Here is a 16,498-nt window from a genome sequence, read left to right on the forward strand (position 1 = left end):
TGACAGCTGAGCGGCACCAGGGCGACGGGATCTCGTGGCATCGAGCCCAATTATGCGCTCTTGCTGTTGGGTCGGGCTGTGAATTGCTTGCTCGGGTGGGAGTGCATGGTTTCCACTGTGTGTTTCTTAAAACAAGAAACATAAATATAGTATACACTTAAAAAAGCACTTCGCCTTTTGTTTTCCGAATCTGGATGGCCTTAACATTTACTTACCAGCAACTGACTTTGTTTTTCGTTTTTGCCGTGTTTTAGAAAACATAGGTGTAACCGACCAAAACAATGCAACTCACGGTCATAAGACAATATGCGTCTCAAATACTCGATCCTTCAAAGTTAATTCGCAATAGAGAGAGGGAGATGAAAGAACAACCACTACAATCTTATCTTGTACTACTATCTGCCACTTAAATCAATCTCTACTGTTCGATCAAATTTCTAAGGTAGCATTCTGAGGTCAACATGCAGAATAGTCAACATGCAGAACAATCTTCCCACCCAGAGAGGTGTTTTACCCCTTATACTTTACTACTAAACACATCAGAAATATTATACAACATCAGTCATGAAGAGTCTTGCCATTTCAGTTTTATCTCTTCATGGTTATAACATCACATTCAATTCTCCCATTCAACTTATATAACAGACTCTAATCCATTTGACATTTACAGTGTCATCCATTATACATTTATAGTATCCCATGTTTGAGGATGCCACTGAGAGGAACATCTCACCAAATTGTGGAGATCATAAAATTGGCCAGTAGCCTCTTGAAGAGAGGTAGTGAGTGATCCATGAAGAAAGAGTTGAAACTGGATCACTAACCCAATTAATCTGCCATCAGAAAGCAAACTCAACTTAGATATTACCAATGGATACAGCAAGATGCCAACTGAGAGACTGCTATTAGCCAGAAACAAACCTTTCGTAATCAACTTCTCCTTCTACCATGTTTGTATTGTTTTGAAGTCGCTTTCCTGACTTCACAGTTGCTAGGCTTACTGCTTGAGCAGTGGCAAACAGTACTGTACCTCATGTAGCCTCAACCGGCTCTTCCTTTTATGCGAACCCCCTCTCCCTCTTTTCCCTTCAAGAGAATTGCACAAGCTTCCCAGCATCCGTATCTAATAAGCAAGCACAATGGAAGGTATCATTCCATTCATCTACAGAGCTATAACTCAGCATGCAAGTGGAGGGGAAGATTCTTTACAAGGTTCATGGTTTGATGAATCACCTTGTACATGCGACTGCTCAGTGATTCCAGCGGACTCCGGTCATCTTCGGGTATCAAAGGCTTCTCGACGTCACCACCAGCACCTGCTCCAGCTGCAACAAAGTTAGTCTGGCGAACCACCTGGCATCAGCTCGTCCGAAGATCACAAAGGTGAGCAAGGCCAACCTGGTTGTCTTGGTGCAACTGGAAGAGTCAAGAACATGCAACTTCTTTCTTGATGCAGGAACGTAAAATAATGTTAAAACATAGTTGGATGTCATGACAGTAGAAATATAAGTTTGTAGTTACTGATGCAACAGAAGAAGTTTAATCCTGTGATGCTATCTTCATGTACCAAATTGTCAGGAATAATTAGTTTTTTCTACTATAGCAAATTTCAGCAAAGAGTGTACTCTATAGTCTATACCATCATCAAAGAGTTCTCAGTAATATTATCTCATTCTCAATCAGTAAGGAATGAAATCTAACAAATACAAAAGAAATCACGATACAGGATTATTAGATGGTGGCACAGAACTCACAAAAATAAAGGGAATGCAAAATGCTGGTACAAATGTTCTTTCCCCATGGAATAAGAAATTTTGTTCTCCTGGAAGTTGCATGTGCAAGATGATAAAAGGAATCATTCAAGGATACGATGAAAATATAAAAAGAGCAATTTTCAGATGGCTCCAAATCAACAAAAAGATGAACATATAATGGATTACTTTCCACCTATCTACTAAAAAATGTGGACCCATGAATTAGGAGAAAAACAACCTTAATTTTAACATCCATCTTCTTATAATGTGTCTCAACTCACTGACAAGTTTCTCAACATGCTCAGGTACAGACAAATGATACTGAAGAAGAAAGGAAGCTGTGATCAATCCAGGCAGGGAGTGTTGATCATCATCAAAGCACAGTAACAGGAACCTGTAGAAAGGAGGAACAATAGGTTTAGGAACCATTGTGTTGGTTCATCAAGCTGCAAGTGGTCAACTGGAAAGTTCAAAAAGAACAATGGAAGAGGGTGTATATAAAGAAACTGCAGTGTCATATAACAGAATACAACAAATTAGAACAACAGCTGAAATACTGTATAAAAATTCAAAAAGGCTTGAATTTTATTGGCTTACAGAACAATCAAATCATCTTAACTACTTAAGGAACACATTACAACTCATTCACATTCCCTCAGCCCCCACAAAAGGATTAGAAAAGGGGAGGAAAGCTACTCTAGTGACTGATTTAGTTTTACAGAAACTAGTGTTACAATGAAGGATGTACAAGTATGGTCAAACAGATGCCAGGATCCAAAACATTAGCAGCGAAGTTTTGGTGGGTAACAAACATGTGATAAAAGCCATTGCAGTGGAGATTTGGTATCTGCCACATGAAAACTCATGATACTTCGAGCAAAAATTCACATCCTTCACAAATAAAACAGTCACACCTGCTGAAGAGCATGCCGCCGCAAGTGAGAGAGTCGCTGTTACCTGCATCAGGTGAAACTGCTTGTTTGAATTTACAGGACAGGAATTCGATTTTGTGCACTCTGCAAATGTCTCCAATAGAAAGGTTGAGAAATCAGAGACTTTATATTTGGCAACATCTACACCAGACAGCAAAGTTTAGGAGACTAGAAAGCAAGATGCAGCAGATACATTCTACAACTAATGAGTGCCACACATGGTGAAGGCATTCAGACCTTGTAATAGGTGACTTTCAGCTCAACTCAACCATCTTTGGCACCTACATAAGGATTTTTCTCTAGCTTGAAATCCTGAATGACTTCGGAGACAACCTCAAAAACTAAATTCAGCAATCAAAACAAACGAAAACATATTGATTTACCCCCAGTGAAAAATTTGTAAGACAATCCTTTGATTTTCATGATTCATTTCAAGGAATTTTCCTGGGTATTAATGTGTTTAACATCAATGATCAAACAAGTTCTGATCTCCAGTCTTGTGCAAATTGCTGTGAAAAGAAAAAAAATCTAGCAAAAACTAAGAAAATTTTGAAATAAAAATTATAAAGATTTCAGGTTCTATGTTAGTCGGATAGCCACATGCATTTACTTCATATCAAACTATAATGAACTTTAGTGGATTACTGTGCAATCAATTATATATCTCGGTTGAGAAAATATGATAAGATGTACTCTTGTTTAATTGGTCTTTTTTTTATTTTTGAAATATTGGACAGCTAAAGTTACTAAGAAATCAGTTTGAATGCCTAGGTGATGCTGAGCCATTTAAGGACCTTGCTACTTATGGACCACCTGGCCACTTTCACAACCTTGCTTGCATGAACTGACAATTTCCAACTCAGCATGCATAGAAGGGTAAGTTTTTCCATATAACCACGAGTCAATAATGATACAAGCTGTGGTTCCTGAACATTTGGGTTCCAAAATTTTGACCCCTCTTCATCATGAAGTTGTCTTAATGGCAATATTGCTACTTCTCTTTTTGTTGTTTCTAACAATTATTTTTGGTCTTCCTTTATATCTGCTGGAACCATTAATCTATTTTAAGCCATCTCATGTCACCAGTGAGTTTTACATACTTACATAACCATGTTTTAAAATAGCACACCATGTTAACCATGCTGACCCATGCTCTACTAGATCAAGCAAGCCTACACACAACTAAAACATCCGCTTTGCTTTGTGCTGAAACTGTAAGATGTTTTGGATTCTGTTCAAACTGATTCAAAATGTAGGCCAACTAGAAAAGTTTGTAGTCAATACTTGATCTACAAGGCTAAATTTATTGGATAGTTGATATAATGGTGCTAATTTATAAAATACAAATAGCTGAATTACTAAAAATCCTCAAATAAATTAGTTAAGAAGTTTTACTTCAGACATACAGAACCAAACAAATCCAAAGCAAAAGACAATATTGTGACGTGCATTTGTAGATCTTAATCCTACCAACTGATACTCTAAAATGATGTTCAAGATTGTTATTTGACAACTTTTTAGTGGCAAAAAGGTAGCAATCTTGACAGTTTTATCATGATCTACTACAAAATGATGAAATAGTCGAGCTACCATGTGTTTAATGTTTTTTTTAGTTCTATAGCTTAAACAATTACTTGAACTCCCAGTATGTTATGTGATAATTATTTTCATAATCATCAGAAAAGATATAAGTAACTAATTTGGTAGAATAAATATGTAAATGGGAAATGACCTATTAGTAACTTAACAAGAGCAATGATACAAGACTCACGTTTTAATCCAATTAGCTGTTGAATTTTATAAAAGTTACATCAGCACATTTACCTAGAAACAAGATAAATGGAAGCCAATTAACTAGAAGTGAAGAATAACCAAAATCCTTAAAATTAAGTGGTATTCTAGTAGTCAGAAAGATTACAGTCGTGTCCAAATGATTTCAAACCAATAAATATACGTAATTTCAGCATAAGAAATATCAAATCGATATGCAATGCAGATAAGCCATAGATGGTAGTAAATAAGAGCTAAGGGAAAGAGTAGAAGTGAAAAAAAAAGAAGTGAAACTAACGATCTACCAGAGAATGAGTTTCAGCAGAGGCAAAATGGCATGGAGATCTATGGAAGAAAAAAAAAAAGAAATTCTGTAATCTACAATAACATGGTACTTGAATTCTGTTGCCATTATCGTTGACCTATAGAACCATAGCTTCAAGGATGAAGGTACGACTACAGAACCAGAGGAAAGTCATCCAGATGCATATAGGTGATGACAAATTTCGAAGAAGAGTAAAAATACTTACCCAATCACCAACCACGAACACGCTTACTAGCAAAGATTATGCAGATCTATATTAAACTTCAGATCATATATATCAAGACATAAGAGCCCAAAGCTCCACAAGGTTTGTAGACCCATAGAAGCAATCAAGTAACTAGCATAGATAAATCATAAGCTATTAACTTCAATCACTCGAGAAAAACACTAGGAAGCAGAACACAAGCATAGGTTTGATAAGATCAATCAATTAAGCCACCAAGAACTCGCCAAGTCAACCAAATCGCACATTAAATGACAAATACCCGCTCAGAAAAGCAAGGGATTACCAGAAATCGGTGTAGTCGGAGAATCCAAAAGCGGAGAGCATCACTCCGATCGAAGCACCGGCAAGTGTACACTGCCCGGTCCTCAGTAGCTTCTCCAAATGTTCCCTTCAATGTCCCCTTGCCAAAACCCTAATTCCACATCCACCCACAATTCTAATAGCCGATTACAAGCTCAACCCCTAAATCATCCATTGTAGTTCGAACCGGGAGCGATCGATCGCCAGGGGCGGAGCGCCAGATTAACGAAACCACGACGCATTGATCGAGCAAAGGAGGGATGAATTCCAAGGCGAGACGAAGCAGGCGGGATTGGGTTGGTAACGTATCGCCACCTGTCTCTTTGTTCAGTCCTACTGGTCTCATCTGTCTACGAATTGCCTTTATTATTTCTTAAATAACTAATAATCGTAATAATTAATTATTAAATAAAATTTTCATTTTTCTTCCTCGAAACAAATAGCAAAACCAGTCTTATGTGATCGTATGACAATTCGTGTCTCACAAACATGCCAGAATTGACGCTGCAATGAGTGCATCTCTTTTGGGAGACGGAAGAACCGATGATGTAGACCACGGTGGATGCATGATTCGGCTTCACGAACAGAGATGGAAACCACGACACCGAGCTCGACAGAGAGGACACGGCCAAAGTTCACATGACGCAGATGCGCCCAAAGAACCCGTGAGCTCTGCGCACATCCCAAGAAGGGAACAGAGGACGGGACACCGTCGCCTCGCCCTTCTCCTTCGATTAGGTCGCAGTGGGAGCCATGGATGGCCCCAGCAGCATGTGGTGATGTGGTGGAGGGAGACGACATGGTTGCCCGCTCACGGTTGCCTCTGCAGCTGTCAGGTGCTTCCATCTTAGGGTTCAGTAAATAGTTTCTATGGGTTAGTTTGCCTCCAAAGATGAAGCTATGAACACGAAGCAAACCCTTGACAACACACGATAGTTAAAGATCTTAGTTGCAGGTTTAGGTTACAGATGGAAGAAGAAGAACGTGAGAAGAAGACAGTGGAACACATGCACGTACGTACTTGAGGATATACCATACACCACTCCTGCAACTTGATGAGGAGCCAAGCTTCCATCTTTCGATCATTTCTTGGACATGGAGGCCCTCCTCCGGAGAACGATCCAGTAGAGGACGCGGTAGAACGCGAAGAACCCAAAGAGAACCTGCAAGTTTGCCCACCTCTCTCCCTCCCTCAAGCCTCGCCTCGCCAGCACATCTCTTCCGGTCGCCAAACACCCCCCTCCCATCTCCTTGCCGGCCCACTCGAAGCACCGGTTCGCTTGACAGCTGTACTCATTGGCCAGCAGCGCGTCCAGCCCGTACTTGTATGGAGATAAGTAGTGCACGAAGACCCAGTACTCCGGCATGCTCTCCTTTGCTATGAAGTAACCGGAGAAGAGGAAGAAGCCCGCCAGCGACACCGTGACCAGCGACGTGCCGGCGATGTAGTCCGGCGCTAGGGAGCTGACGAAGAGTACGAAGGAGTTGGCAGTGAGGACGAGGGCCCAGACGATGAGAACGAAGTCGGTGAACGCCGCCCACGACGCGCAGAGCCCGGTGATGAAGTAGACGGAGGTGGCGTAGAGGAGGGAGATGGCGAGGAGGTAGGGGACGAAGACGAGCGTGCCAGCGACCAGGTGGGAGGAGAGGCGGTAGAGGCCGGAGGAAGTATCGCGGAGGAGGATGGGGCGCTCGCCCACGAAGATGGGGAGCGTCTCGGTGGTGGAGGAGAGTAGGAAGGTGAGAGTGAAGGCGAACAGGCCGAGCCGTTTGCCAATGCCCTCGTCGTCGAAGCTCAAGTTGATGTAGATGGTGCCCAGGAGGAAGCCGACGATGAGCGCCTCGATAGTGTTGGCGAGGAGGAGCTGTTTGGTGCGGAACACGAGCTTCCAGCAGCGGCCGTAGAGCGTCAGGATTTCTCGAACTCGAGAACTGGAATAGTGGACTGTGATGTCTTCTTCTTCTTCTTCTTCTTGGATCTTCGGTTCTATCAACTTGGTGGAGGAAGCTCGTTGTGCTTTAAGGGTGGTGGTCGGGTGGGGGAGTTGGTGGAGCACTTCCATGGCGAACTCGAGGGGGTTGAGCTGGGAGGGGACCGAGAAGCCGGCGGAGAGGAGAAAGTGGTCGAGGGAGGAGAGGGAGCCGTGGTGGATGACGGAGCCTTTGGAGAGGAGGAGGAGGGAGTCAATGGAAGAAAGAAGGCGAGAGCTGGGCTGGTGGATGGAAAGGATGATGGTGGTGGAGCGGGAGGCAGCGACGCTCCTTAGGGACTGCAGGACGAGGTGCGCCGATGAGCTGTCGAGGCCGGATGTAGGCTCGTCGAGGAGGAGCACCGCAGGGTCGCGCAGCAGGCTGAGGCCGATGGAAACTCGGCGGCGCTCCCCGCCGGAAAGGTTGCCGGAAAGGCGGGTGTGGGCGAGGTGGGAAAGGCGGAGGTCGGCGAGTAGGGAGGCGATGACAGCGGAGGCGGAGGCGGAGGCGTGGCGGGGGAGGAGGAGGCGGGCGGCGAAGGCGAAGGTCTCGGCGACGGTGAGGAGTGGGAGGGAAGCATCGTGCTGGGGGACGTGGGCGGAGAGGCGGCGGAAGGAGGCCGGGTGGAGGGGGGAGGAGTTGAGGCGGAGTGAGCCGGCGGTCGGGGCGGTGCGGGCGGCGAGGATGTCTAGGAGGGTGGACTTACCGGCGCCGCTGGGACCCACGACGGCGAGCAGCTCGCCGGGGCGGGCGGTGAGGGAGACGTCGCGGAGGATGTAATGCGTCGGTTGGGAGGGCCGGCATTGGTTGAGGAGGAGTTTCAAAGCGTGCACGGCGGTGGGCTTGACATAAAATATGGAGTGCGCCGTCAGTTCAAAGGTCTTCGTCTTCTTCTGTTCTCGCTGAGGGGGTGACGGTGGTGTTTCGGCCATGACAATGGTGGTCGAGGGGGAGGAGGAGGAAGCGGTGGGAGAAGAAAAGGAAGAGGAAGGAGTGCTGCTAACAGAGGGGAAAAAAGATGGCTGTCCTTCCATCCTGCAATGGGGGAGAGGATGAATAGAAGAAACAATAAGAGACAGGGAGGAGGTTTTGATACCCAAAAGCTAAAGCATTTAATCAAACACCAAGTGACGACCATGTGAACAAACAACACTGTTTTTATAACTTCCCATGCAAACGGCACGCTCCGTCAGTCCTCTTCTTCTTCTTTGTGTATGAGATTGTCGATGCCTCGTTACGACGACGTGTCAGCTTCAGACTCAGAATTCCTAATTACATGGACCTCGACACGTGTGTGCTCCACGTATGCTACGTGTCAGGTCATATATGTAACATGCAGACACCTATTCCGCTTCCGTAACTCCAAGAATTACGAAGCAACGAAACAAAATTGCTTCGTAATCTGAATCTCAACCCGGAAGTCGTGAACAGAAAACGAAAACATGGATGAAGTTGTGAGCTGGAGTCACCGAATCGGAACATTAAATTAAAAGTCGAGGCAAGCCAAACAAAAACAATTTACGTCTGATTTATTTACATACTCGGGCATGAATAGGCCAACATCAAGCAATCATTCGGAGCATGAAATCAACTTAATTATAAGGCGTCATCACGTGAAGTCAAAAAGAGGCCACGCTCGCACACACTCGTGACTACACCATGCATGCATGCATGAGTCACGAGTCCACTGTAGCAAACGCCCGCTAAGGATGCCTCCTCTGTGTGGAATGTGCTTTCCCGTGACCTTGCTGGGTTATAATTCTGTCCTCGTTGTCTACTTCTTAAGTTATGCTAGAGAGAGAGTCTCCACATAGCCGGGGTGGCCATCCGTTTGGATATGTATGTTTTAGGTGAGAGAGGAGGACCCAGTGACCACAACATATAAGAACAAATAGAGTATATATAGGTTGAAAACTTCAAATAAATAAATGGGATGACACAAGTCTCTTTTGTTTCTTTTTCTCGGAATTATTCTTTAATCAAATAGCTTGATGTTAATTCAGATAGAGAAAAATAATAATAACAATAAATAAGGATTAGTCATGCAAATACATAATTGTTCATGAGCAATCATGGAAGAGTCTTATGTGGAGGTAGGTATAGTTGAGAAAAACATAGAATGTACCCCTCTACTAGTCTGCTATGTCTCAACATGCATAACTTCTGATCACTATACTATGTTTATCTCATTTTTCATTCGACACATGCCATCTTCCATCAGATCTAATCACCTAACAATACAATCATATCTAGGAACATCCAGAGACATATTTGTTCTACCTCCTTTAAAATAAGTAGATCAAATGCTCATAGAGTTGAGTGACATCTGCAACATCACGTCTATCCCAAATTTTCTTCTCTATAACAGAAATCCAGAATTTTGTACTTATCAATTAACATGGCAAATAACAACAAGTGGTAATATCCTAATAATTTAGAATCAGCTATATCCGTCTAAGACAACATATTTGATTGTACTGAGAGCAATTAAACCTTTTGACAATATCCAATGCTTTTTTTTTTTGGGTCTCCTTTTTTCCTCTCTCACAACAATGTTACTTATCTCATCCTGTTTAGTAATAACATTTACAAATCTCCCGGACGGAAGTTTCTCCTTTTATCTACTATGAGAACCACATCTAATTGTTTGTCGTTAAAAACATTTATTTTCCAATCAACTTCACGCATCAACCTCAATATTTTTGTCTACGCAAAACATGACAAAACAGCAAAATAATATGACAGAGCATTCAAGCGAGAAGAAATGAAGTAAAGCTCGGAAATTCAAACTTTTAAGAGAGATGAAAAAGACTGCTTCCTCATGTTAAGCCCCAGCCTCTCAAGCACACTTGTGCCAAACTAGAGTTATGGTCAATGAAACCTGGGAGACTGGATTTGGGTTTTCTCAGAGAGTTTTTTCAAGTGATACTCTCCCAGCGTACAATGGTAGCTAGTCTTCCTAGGGCTAGAATAAAAGGTGTGTAACATACACCTGTAACCATGGAATACCATTTCACTTGCCAAGGAAGAAGCACCTTCCATGAAGTACACCATTTTTTGGACATGTACCCAAAAAATTTTGGATACTGATTGCACAATCAAAATCTATCTTATATACTTAGAAATTCAGAAACTTCCAGCTTCTCATTAAAAACAGAGACATGCTAGATACTGATAAAATTCGGAAACTATTTCCACCTTGTTAGAAAGCACCACTACCCATGATTAAGGGAAAGAGTAATTTACCAATATTTGAGTAAGAACAGACTGAGAGTGTCTTTCGTGGATTGAAAACTTGTTTTCAACACTTCTGAGGTCTTAAAAGTCTGATGATGACAGATGGCTTAATGGATTATACCACCACAAACCTCCAGCATGTATGCTCCATGTAGAGTATTCTGCGATGTACAGATACAATGAACTTCGTGAACCATTTTTAATATTTTTGTTATAGACTACAGACAAGGGGAAAATTCATACATGAAAAATACAAATACAAGACAGCTACATTATCCCATAGCAAAATGCTGCAGTTAAGACCAGTTTAACAGAAAATTAAGCAAATACTTACTATTAATGGAAAAACTGGAGGGTAAAAGCCATACATGACTAAAAATTATCTAACAGCATGAACATAATATATGACTAACCATCAGAGAGGACAAAAGGAGGAAATTTGTTGTTTAGAATCCTGCAATATCCCACCATATATGTTTAGTTTTCTAAAAAGCACATAGGACAAAATAAAGAGAGACTGGAAGCCACATTTCCCTATTTCTGCAACCTTTGTATGATTGATCCCATAAAAGCAATTTTGGGGCCCCAAATTTTGTGGGAAAATAGGCAGTGGGAAAACATCTCCTATAAAACGCCCATCTTAGGCTGCTCATATGTTTCTGAATCATATTTCCACTGGGATGTTCAACAAAGCCCATACTGGATTTCACATATACCATCAGATACAATTTAAGCAGCATAGGCCCACTGGAAAATAGCCAGGCATCTTGATGTTTTGAAGGATAAACTTTCACCAACTTTGAGCAAACTGACCTTTCTTAGATATGTCCTCTGCCTGTCACCTCATGAGATTTTTAAAAGAAAAATTATGGTCAGATGTTACAGTGATTACATGGAGTCAAAGGAAAACCAATTGCAGTTGCATAAATGCAGCTTATATTACACTTCAAAAGTTTAATACTGAGAACCTTTTAATTTCAGGAGAGGTCCCTGCTTCTAAAAGACAAATTCAAAAAGTTAAAATTTGGAAAGGCAAGACATGGAATAAAATTGAAACTGTGCCTTGAATATCATAGTTTATTCAGAATCCGGTCAATTACACTTAAAATACAATTTAGTTCACACATGTATACATATATGGCATACTATTTTCACTATTTGATAGCATAAAAAAAGCTACAAACCTGTAGAGAGAACAAAATTATTCACCACAGGGGTTGTTCCCTTATGTTTGAGCTTAGCTTAAATCAAGTATACCTAAATTAGATATTTTCCATTACCAAGCAGCTTTTTTCAGGCTTGTGTATAGGAATTGGAATGCTTTAGACCCATTCTATACTCACAATTTAAGCTTGCTTAACTATAACCTAAACAAAATACTCCTAACATTGGCAAGTTGTTTTCTCTAAACCAGTTCATAATTGTTTTCATACCTCTACTCCATTGCAAACCCATTTCCAAACAGATGATTTTGACCAGCAAAGTCATTTTTTATATTAAAACTGGACATATTTAATCTCTTAAGCTCTCTATGGTACATTTACATAAATTACACACTTATTTTGAATGGCACAAGCTAACCTTTGGATATACATCTGCAAATGCAGTATACTATGAAAAATTGAAGCAATAGATCAAAAAAGGGTCAGCTTTCCATCCATAAATTTGATGGAAAATGATATGTCACTTTAAGTGACCCGATCATACTTAATTGCATTTGGAAAGCAAGAAAGATAATGGTTCTATGAATTCATATCAATTATTTCGCAAACTTAACAAGTTCTTTGCAACTACACTATGTTTCCTTGATAGCTGCCTAAAGACCGAGAAAATTCATAGAATTTAGTTCATGAAGATCCACACAATGTCACTCAAAAGATCTTTCTGCTCACACTAAAAATCCAACATTTAATCATTTTTCCTGACAACTCAACATTACATTAATTAATGTTACCTCAGGTATGGGACTAACAAATTGAGCAACAAAATTGGATTTCCCAAAGACCTTGCTGTGTGTGTGTGTATAATCTCGATATATCGTCGATTCTAGTCCAAAACTTAATTTGTTTTGCTATCTTGTGTCTATCAAACAGTAAGAATGAAGAAAGTAAGTAAAAAGAAAGACAGATGATCTAATTAACCCACTGATTATTTTGCAAAAGCTTTAGCTCCTCCTCCTGCGGTCAGCTGCGAAATGGGAGAGCGGGACGAGCTCTGACAATGGTGTTGAGATTGGAGTAGACACCGGCGTGGGCAATGGCGACGTCCGGCAGACCGGGCAGGACGCGTTGAGCCGGAGCCAGACATCGATGCAGAGGAGGTGGAAGTAGTGGTGGCAGTCGGGCATCATCCGGAGCATCTCCCCCTCCCGGTACTCGCAAAGGCAGATCGAGCAGACGGTATCCCCACCCTTGGCCGCCGAGAACGGGAACTTAGGGTACGAGCTGATGGCCGCCTGATCGAGCCCCGATGCCCGGCCGCCGCCCTCGCTGTCCTCGCCGTCGTCGTCCTCGGCGACGAAGATGATGTGTCGCTGGAGGACGCCTTCGGCGGGGATCGGGCCCGGGGCGGAACCGGGGTTCTGGGGTCGTCGGCGGCAGCAGATGTAGGAGACGACGAGAAGAGCGGAGAGGAGGCCGAGGGAGACGGCAATAGCGAAGGAGAAACTGAGGGTCGTGAAGAGGGAAGAGGACGAGGAGGAGGAGGCGGCGCCGCCGGGGGAGGCGTGAGTGGACATGTTGCGGCGGAGAGGAGCGGCAGTGGCATTGTGGAGAGGAGAGGAGAGGGAAGGGGAGGGAAGGGGGAAGGAAGGGTTAGCCTTTTTGGGGGGAGGTGGGTGGGTCTGCTCAGGAACTGCATTGAATGGGAAGTGAGACGGAGAGAGAAAGTGAGGAGCATTGCATCAAATAGGTGGTGGACAAAATTTTAGACCGTCCACGGAAAAGGTGCCCAAGTGGAAGAAAGCAAACACTGGAGCTGCAGCGACAAAACTGGTGATCGACGAACAACAATACCCAACTCCAATCGATTTGTGCTTCGCTTTCAACCTAAATATAAACGATCGCAACGCACGCCTGCAAGCAGTGTTGTCAACCATCCATCGTTCCTCCTCCTCTTCCCTTCTTCTTCTTCTTCTGCGAGGTTGAATCTACCGGGGCATTACGATCGCCACTCATGACCCGATAAGGCGGCCCATCCAACGCCACTGCAACCACCGGCTGTAGATCGAGTATGTCTCCGATCACGAACACGAAACTGTGGTTCCGGGTGGGGGTCTCGCGGCCGGGGATCGCCGACCCGCTTGCGGTCGTGACCGGAGATGACGCGTCGAGTGACCGAACCCAAAGGCTTGGATATAAATATAAAACGAGACATGACGCATAGTGGCATACTTCGAATTGGGAGGTTGGAATTGGCAGTGAGTCGATCGATTGGAGTTGGGGGAAAAATGAGAATTATATGTGAAATTTAGATATGAGAGCTTGTGATCGATTCATATAATTCAAGAGTAGAATTGGATTTGGTCGGATCAGAAACAATTATCTCCAGTGTGTGTTTAATGTCGTTGTTGATTGGGCGGGCTTTCTCGGAGAGCACAACAAAAGAGAGAGAGAGGACCACATGTTGGTTTTACATTATAATGTTCTAAGCGATCATTGGGTCCTATCGATCAAAGTGCCATCGGAGCGACATCTCAATGAGTCCTTACCATGCCTCTGCCACCTTCATCGACCCTAATCCTCATCCAAAAGCTTATCAGACCAAATTCTTGATCCAAATAATTGTTGTTTTGTTGTTGTTGTTGATTTTTTTTTTTCATAAAGATATATATTAGACTTATGTTTAGATGAATAACATTTGAATGGTGCTAATCTTTGGAGGAGAAGATGGAAGTTAAAAGAGTGTGACCCTTGACTAACCTTCCACCATCATATTGAGATCACTGGTGTCTTTAATCTCCCTGTATCCAATTAAAGCCTTGGCCAACTCACTTGGCTATGGATAGTGATGTGACTGATGTACATGAACCTGATTTCGGCAGCAAAATCTTTTCTCTCCACCAATGGCTTCCACTACTCATTTATTATAATTATGTTTCTCACAACACCCATCTCATCCCATCCCATCATATATATCATTTAGGGACAATACTTAATACGTGGACACTACACAATAAAATAGAGCTAGATGTGCCACATCATCACCAATCATAACAAAAATTACTTTTGACATCTGAATTAATTATTTTGATACATAGCCTTCCCTTTTCCTTTCCTCTAGTTATCATCATTTTGATAAAATTATTCGATAAATTATATATATTATTCGATATATATATATATATATATATATATATAATTACTGTTATCTGTGCTTTATGTTGATTCAGGTTGGGGAGTATAACTTTATTTTTTGTTGGGAGGAACGTCGCACCCACTTATCTCGGAACTGTCGCATGAGCTTTCATATCGTACTGGGCAAACATGTTTAATGTATTCTAAGATGATACAAGTCATTGCTGCAATGATGTTGTAGTGTGACTTGGATCTTGGAAACTGAGTCATGGATGGCCTTGTTTTTTAGGAGAGCCACAGTCTTCCATGATCCATATTTCTTATTCCCGGCCTGAGGACACACTTCAGACATCCCTAACTCTCCACGGGAACTGAGTGAAGCATGACCGGTGTAGTGGTGTGGCCACCACTTGATGAGTTCCCCTGTAGTAACACAGTGTCAAGAGTACCACTTTGGAAGGTGAGAGGCCACAACAGAGCCAATGAGAAAGCACGTTTACTTTGGCCACAAGATTTAGTGGCAGAAGCAGTTGTTCTTGCTTTGATGAACACTAAAACTGTGTCTGCACTGCCCCCATTGTCCGGCAACATGATGGTGAGTCCAAGGGAAGGTCACAGAGCTCATGACCTCCTCTGCATCCCATCCCTTTGGTTTCACCCTGTGCTGGCTGCCCGTTCCAAGGAGAAGAGATGCAGGAGGAGGGCTGAGAACACACTTTGGAATGACTTCCATCATATACAAGTGCCTCATTCACAGGGTGAAGGAATGATGTGTGTTTAAGAATACTTCAGTTCCTAATTTCTGGAACCAATATTTGGTGCCCTATGATAATAATATGACTCAAGAATTTTTATCATCAAATTAGGATTTTCGGACAACAAATGGTTGGATTGATTTGTATACATGATGTCAAATTTCTAAATTTTATTCCCTAAACCTATTTCTGAATGTTTATGGGTTTGAAATCTTGTTTGATAATATTTTTGTATCAAAAAAATTAAACAAGCGACGATGATTCATTATCTCATCTATTAATTTTCAAAGATAAATATCTTCGAATATTGATATCAAAACCATTAATCGGGAGGTAAATGTTGATTGGATTGTTCATAGTTCAGTGTTTCTTAGTATATCTATATCGAATCTGATTAGATACGACATCGGTATCATGAGATATTTTAATTTATTAAGGAATATACGATACGAAGTAGGTATTAAATTGCTTACATTCAAATATCGGAGTCATGATGAGTATTGAATTATTTATATAACCAAATATTCATATTTAATTTATTTACCATTTTTGTTGCCTTTTATTATTATATTTAAATTTTAATAGGAATTTTTTCTACGAAAGAAACATCGATAATATATATATATATCTTTTGTATATGGAATTTGTGTAACTAATATCAATTTGTAATTCGTAGCCAAAGTTAAAACCGCATATAAATATATTTTTCAAAATATAATCATCATGTTAAGTAGGTCGAATAGATAAAAATACAAAAAAAAAAAAAATTACTCAAGTTAGAATCTGGAAATATATTTTTTATTTATACTCAAGTTAGAATCCTCTAAAGGAGTACCTAAATCCAACATAAGTGGATTGGACAGACACAATACCTGAAACAAGTGATCCATTGCAATCCCTATTCATGTCTTGATGAACCATGCCAAGGACAAT

At 41.7% G+C, this 16,498-nt stretch overlaps 2 protein-coding genes across 42 annotated transcripts; both read right to left on the bottom strand.

Moving 5' to 3' along the window:
* Positions 1 to 478: 478 nt before the first annotated feature.
* On the bottom strand, positions 479 to 8,395 carry LOC135616994 (ABC transporter G family member 4-like). 38 transcript variants are annotated; one of them, XM_065116817.1, is made up of 6 exons: positions 5,291 to 8,395; positions 1,993 to 2,148; positions 1,399 to 1,416; positions 1,234 to 1,316; positions 922 to 1,123; positions 479 to 833 (listed from the first exon to the last, which is right to left on the bottom strand). In XM_065116817.1, exon 1 carries the CDS (start codon positions 8,310 to 8,312, stop codon positions 6,390 to 6,392), a length of 1,923 nt encoding a protein of 640 aa, XP_064972889.1. In that variant the 5' UTR covers positions 8,313 to 8,395; the 3' UTR covers positions 479 to 833; positions 922 to 1,123; positions 1,234 to 1,316; positions 1,399 to 1,416; positions 1,993 to 2,148; positions 5,291 to 6,389. The 38 variants fall into 38 exon arrangements, with proteins under 38 accessions (XP_064972889.1, XP_064972888.1, XP_064972885.1 ...); XM_065116816.1 differs by having other exon boundaries at positions 1,234 to 1,325; XM_065116813.1 differs by having other exon boundaries at positions 1,399 to 1,442.
* A 1,973-nt stretch (positions 8,396 to 10,368) lies between these two features.
* Positions 10,369 to 13,992, bottom strand: LOC103991344 (RING-H2 finger protein ATL67). 4 transcript variants are annotated; one of them, XR_010488566.1, is made up of 4 exons: positions 12,661 to 13,992; positions 11,063 to 11,350; positions 10,929 to 10,969; positions 10,369 to 10,676 (listed from the first exon to the last, which is right to left on the bottom strand). XR_010488566.1 is itself a non-coding variant. In XM_009410763.3 (2 exons), the coding sequence occupies exon 1, from the start codon at positions 13,250 to 13,252 to the stop codon at positions 12,680 to 12,682; it is 573 nt and encodes a 190-aa protein (XP_009409038.2). In that variant the 5' UTR covers positions 13,253 to 13,991; the 3' UTR covers positions 10,369 to 10,676; positions 12,661 to 12,679. The 4 variants fall into 4 exon arrangements, 2 of the variants coding, with proteins under 2 accessions (XP_009409038.2, XP_018684210.2); XR_010488565.1 differs by having other exon boundaries at positions 10,929 to 11,350; XM_009410763.3 differs by lacking the exons at positions 10,929 to 10,969; positions 11,063 to 11,350 and having other exon boundaries at positions 12,661 to 13,991.
* Positions 13,993 to 16,498: the final 2,506 nt, after the last annotated feature.

This window comes from Musa acuminata, chromosome BXJ2-7, assembly GCF_036884655.1.
Source record: "Musa acuminata AAA Group cultivar baxijiao chromosome BXJ2-7, Cavendish_Baxijiao_AAA, whole genome shotgun sequence".
Taxonomy (NCBI): domain Eukaryota; kingdom Viridiplantae; phylum Streptophyta; class Magnoliopsida; order Zingiberales; family Musaceae; genus Musa; species Musa acuminata.

Bases quoted from the DNA above. Each gene is read 5' to 3' on its own strand.
- LOC135616994 (XM_065116830.1), bottom strand. From the start codon at position 8,312: ATGGAAGGACAGCCATCTTTTTTCCCCTCTGTTAGCAGCACTCCTTCC.
- LOC103991344 (XM_009410763.3), bottom strand. From the start codon at position 13,252: ATGTCCACTCACGCCTCCCCCGGCGGCGCCGCCTCCTCCTCCTCGTCC.